This window comes from Neopelma chrysocephalum, unplaced genomic scaffold (genome assembly GCF_003984885.1).
Source record: "Neopelma chrysocephalum unplaced genomic scaffold, ASM398488v2 Primary Assembly neopelma1_137, whole genome shotgun sequence".
Classification (NCBI taxonomy): domain Eukaryota; kingdom Metazoa; phylum Chordata; class Aves; order Passeriformes; family Pipridae; genus Neopelma; species Neopelma chrysocephalum.
Genome location: NW_020897799.1, coordinates 135799 through 139997, shown reverse-complemented (window position 1 = coordinate 139997; position 4199 = coordinate 135799). Strand labels below are relative to the sequence as shown.

The window sequence follows — 4199 nt, the reverse complement described above, 5'->3', positions numbered from 1 at the left end:
TCCACGATGGGCGCCTCGGGCCTCACGTACCGGTCGTACACAACGTCCCCGTCGTAGGACACGATGCTGCACCGGGCCAGGGCGCTGGTCCGGCCCCCGGGGCCCGTGCCCACCATCTCGCAGTCCATGGCCAGCAGCTTGGTGGGCGCCGGGGGGGCTCCGGCCACCGCCCCCCGAGCCCTGCCCTTGGTCTTTGCGCGGCCGTTCTGGGGCGCCGAGGGGGCGCCGGTGGATTCGGGGGTGCCCCCAGCAGCCCCCCGACCCTTCCCTTTGGTTTTAGAGGGAACGCCGGTCCCGGCAGAGCCGTTCTCTTTAGGGCACGACCGGGGGGGCTTCGCCGGGGTCCGCTGAGGCCCGCCCCGGTTCGGGGGCAGCTGCTTCTGCCGCAGGACCCCCCGGCGCTCCAGCTCCCGCCGCCGCCGCACGAAGCTCTGGTGCTTTCGGTTGCCCCGCTCCTTCTTGGGGCGGCGCTCGGGGGCGGTCAAGTCCACGTTGAGGATCAAATCCCCCATGGCGGGACCGGGGAAGCGGGACGGGGCTGCTGCGGCGGGGGGAGGCGGCTCAGCGGCGGGGGAGCCGCGGCACCGGGGAGCCCCCGATACCCAGGATCCCCAACAGCGGCACCGGGGACCCCCAACACCGGGGAACCCAACACCCGGGACCCCCCACACCCCAAGCACCGGCACCGGGGAGCCCTCGGCACCGGGAGACCCAACACCTGGATCGCCAAGCACCGGCACCGGGAGACCTCTAGACACCGGGACCCGGTACCCCCGGCACCAGGGACCCCTGACACCCCAAGCAGCGACACCTGGGACCCCCGGCACCGGAGACCCTTCGGCACCCGGGACTCCTCGACGACCCCCAGCACGGACCGCGGGATCCCCCGGCCCCAACCCCCCCCCTCCACTCACCTCCGCGGCCCGGAACCGGAAGTTCGCGGGCGGCACGCGGGCGGCCCGTTAACGGCAGTGACGTCATCGGGCCGCGCCGGGAGCTCGGCTCGCGCCGGGCGGCGCGCGCGGGCGGCGGCGGCGACTCCGTAACATCGCCCGCGTTCCACGTTACGTCACCGGTGACGTCGAAAGAGACGTCACAGATCACCGGGGTTGGCCCCGGGGAGGGTTGTCGCGGCCTTGCCCGGTGTCCCGGCCGGCCCGGGGAAGTCGCAGGTGCTCGAGGGCGAGCGGCGCACCCGGGTGACGTCATGGCGTCGAAGGGGGGGGGTGTCACAGCCGCGTGACGTCATGGGGCGGGAGGGGGTTATCGCGTCCTCGCGTGACGTCACGATCTGGTGACGTATTACGACCGCTGGACGTTGATGGGCACGGCCAGGGGGAGGTGGGGTGAGACCTGGGGTGACATCAGAGCCCCATGGGTGACATCTGAGTCCTGCAGTGATGTCAGAGTGCCAGGGGACACGTCCCAGGGTGACGTCAGAGCCCCAAGGGTGACATCAGAGCTCCAGGGCTGACACCCCCTCCCGCTGCCACCCACAGGTGCTGCCATGGCAGCTGCTCCCCATCTCATCCTGCAGCCGCCGGAGCACCCGGAGCAGCCACTGGAGAACCCAAGGCAGCAGCAGGAGCACCTGGAGCAGCTGCCAGACCCGGAGCAGCAGCGGGAGCAGCAGCGGGATCACTTGGAGCAGCCGCTGGAGCAGCAGCGGGATCACCCGGAGCAGCCACTGGAGCAGCAGGTGCACATGGAGCAGTCACCGGAGCAGCGTCGAGCCGCTGACATCATCCACCTCCTGAGCCTCTACCGGCCCCTGATCGACGCCTTCGTCATCGTGAGTGTCCCCACTTCCCCCTGGGCCCCCCCGGCCATGTCCCCCCAGCTGTGCCCCCCGCACTAACCCCCCTCCCGCAGGATTTCTTCACCGAGCGGCTGTGGGCGCAGCTGCCCCCGGCCTGGCAGCCTGCCCTGGACAGTGCCACCCCCCCAGCAGCTGGCCGGGCTCCTGGGGGGCCGTGGTGGCCCCGGGGCCGCCTGGCCCCTGTCCCTGCTGGCCTTCGCCGCCGCCGCCCAGGCCCTCGCCTTCCCCCGGGGCCGCCCGTGGGGGACCCCGCGCCAGAGCCCCCGCCTGCACCCGCTGCTGCGCCGCCACATCAAGCTCAAAAAGCAGCACGAGATCCAACGCCTTGGCAAGGTGGGTGCCCCCCCTGCCTCCCCTGTGAGCCTCCAGCTTCCCCCCCAGCCCCACAACACCCCCTGTCCCCACAGCTGCTGCGGCGGCTGAGCCAGAGCACCGGCTGCCAGCGCGTGGTGGATGTCGGAGCGGGGCAGGTGAGAGCAAGAGCACACGGGCGGGGACACAGGGGGGCTCTGGGGGGATCCCCCCACCCCCTCTGAACACATGTCCACCCTCTCAGGGCCACCTCTCCCGCTTCCTGTCCTTCGGCCTGGGCCTGTCGGTCACGGCGGTGGAGAGCGACGGCCGCCTGGCCGGGCTGGCCAAGTGCTTTGACTGGGAGCTGCTGCGCGAGCTGCAGAAAACGGGGGCCCCGGGGCACGGGGGGCACCCCCGGCGCCGCCCAAACCGCCCCCCGAGGCCCCTCACCCCCCGCGCCCCGCGCCACGTCCCCGGGCGCCTCGACCCCGCCGCTCCCTGGGGGGAATTCCTGCTGCCCCCCGACCCGCCGGGGCCCGGCCCCGCCGCCCAGAACCCCCTGGGGGGCCCGGGGGGCTCCGAGGACGGGGGGCCGGTGCTGGTGACGGGGCTCCACGCCTGCGGCGACCTGAGCCCGGCGCTGCTGCGCCACTTCGCCCGCAGCCCCGCCGTGGCCGCCGTGGCCTCCGTGGGCTGCTGCTACATGAAAGTGTCGACCGGCCCGCGGCCCCCCGGCTGCCCCCCACCGGGGTACCCCCTGAGCGCCGCGGTGGCGGCGCTGCCGGGCCACCAGCTGTCGTACCGGGCGCTGGAGGCCGCGTGCCACGCGCGGGAGGAGTACGAGGGGCGGCTGCGCAGCGGCGGCGCCCGCCTGTGCACCCACTGCTACCGCGCCGCCCTCGAGAGCCTCATCCAGGCCGCCGACCCCGCCAAGAGGCACCTGGGCCTGCAGGCGGGCAGGAACGCGCACGCCCTCGGCTTCCACCAGTGAGTCTGGGGAGGGGGGACCCCCCTTCTGGGACCCTCCCGGCCCCCAGTGAGTTTGGGGGAAAGGGACTCTCTTCTGGGACCTTTCTTGTGAATTTGGGGAGCGGGAGACCCCATTCTGCATCTCCTCCCGGGCCCCAGTGATTTTGGGGAGGGAGGACCCCTTTCTGTGACTCTCTTCAGTAGTTTGGGGAGGGGGGACACCCCTTTTTTGGGACCCTTCCTGGGGCCCTGTGAATCTGGGGAGGGGGGACCCTCTTTTTCATCCCCTCCTGGCCCCCAGTGATTTTGGGGACGGGGAGACCCCTTTCTGGGACCCTTCTCATAAGTTTGGGGAGGGGGGATCTTCCTGGGGCCCTGTGAGTCTGGGGAGGGGGGACCCTCTTTTTCATCCCCTCCTGGTGCCCACTGATTTTGGGGAGGGGGAGACCCCTTCCTGGGACCCTCTTCATGAGTTTGGGGAGGGGAGACCCCTTTCCGGGACCCTTCTCATAAGTTTGGGGAGGGGGGACCCCCTTCCGGGACCCTCATGGGCTCCTGTGAATTTGGGGAGAGAGATCCTCTCTTTCATCCCCTCCTGGCCCCCCGTGATTTTGGGGAAGGCAGATCCCCTTCTGGGACCCTCCTCCTGAGTCTGGGGAGGGAGAACCCTTCCTGGGACCCTGCCAGCCCCCATGTGACCATTCCCCCCCCAGATACGCCCGCCTGGGGCTGCGCCTGGCAGGGCTGGACCCGGCGGGGGTCCCGCTGGACTCGGGGGCCGTGGAGGCCATGCTGGAGCAGCAGCACAAGGTGCTGGCGTTCTGCACCCTGAAGCAGCTCCTGGCGCCCGTCGTGGAGACCCTGGTGCTGCTTGACCGCCTGCTGTACCTGCGGGAGCGAGGTGGGCACGGCCGGGGGGGGGCCTCCCCCTCCCCTCCTGCTCTTCAACCTTGTCTTCTCTTCCTCTCCTCTTCTCAGGCCTCCCCTCTCCTCCCTTTCCTCTCTCCCAACCCTCCTTTTCTTCCCAACCCTTCCTCTTCACTCTCCTGACTCTCTCTCCTGATCCCTCTCCTCTCCTCTCCTCTCCTCTCCTCTCCTCTCCTCTCCTCTCCTCTCC

General features: G+C 71.1%; 2 protein-coding genes across 2 annotated transcripts in view; one reads left to right on the top strand and one right to left on the bottom strand.

The window, feature by feature from the left end:
• The window catches only part of ISG20L2 (interferon stimulated exonuclease gene 20 like 2), a 7157-nt gene extending 5948 nt beyond the window's left edge, over positions 1 to 1209 (bottom strand). Inside the window, exons 1-2 of the mRNA XM_027699139.1 lie at positions 915 to 1209; positions 6 to 538 (exon numbers count right to left, since the gene is read on the bottom strand). Coding sequence (XP_027554940.1) covers positions 6 to 538; positions 915 to 1209 — 828 coding nt within the window. The remainder of the gene's footprint in view (positions 1 to 5; positions 539 to 914) is intronic.
• The window catches only part of RRNAD1 (ribosomal RNA adenine dimethylase domain containing 1), a 4332-nt gene continuing 1133 nt past the window's right edge, over positions 1001 to 4199 (top strand). Inside the window, 7 exon segments of the mRNA XM_027699107.1 lie at positions 1001 to 1199; positions 1500 to 1792; positions 1873 to 1947; positions 1949 to 2152; positions 2227 to 2289; positions 2376 to 3100; positions 3796 to 3983. Of these exon segments, the coding sequence (XP_027554908.1) occupies positions 1508 to 1792; positions 1873 to 1947; positions 1949 to 2152; positions 2227 to 2289; positions 2376 to 3100; positions 3796 to 3983 (1540 nt within the window). The 5' untranslated portion in view covers positions 1001 to 1199; positions 1500 to 1507.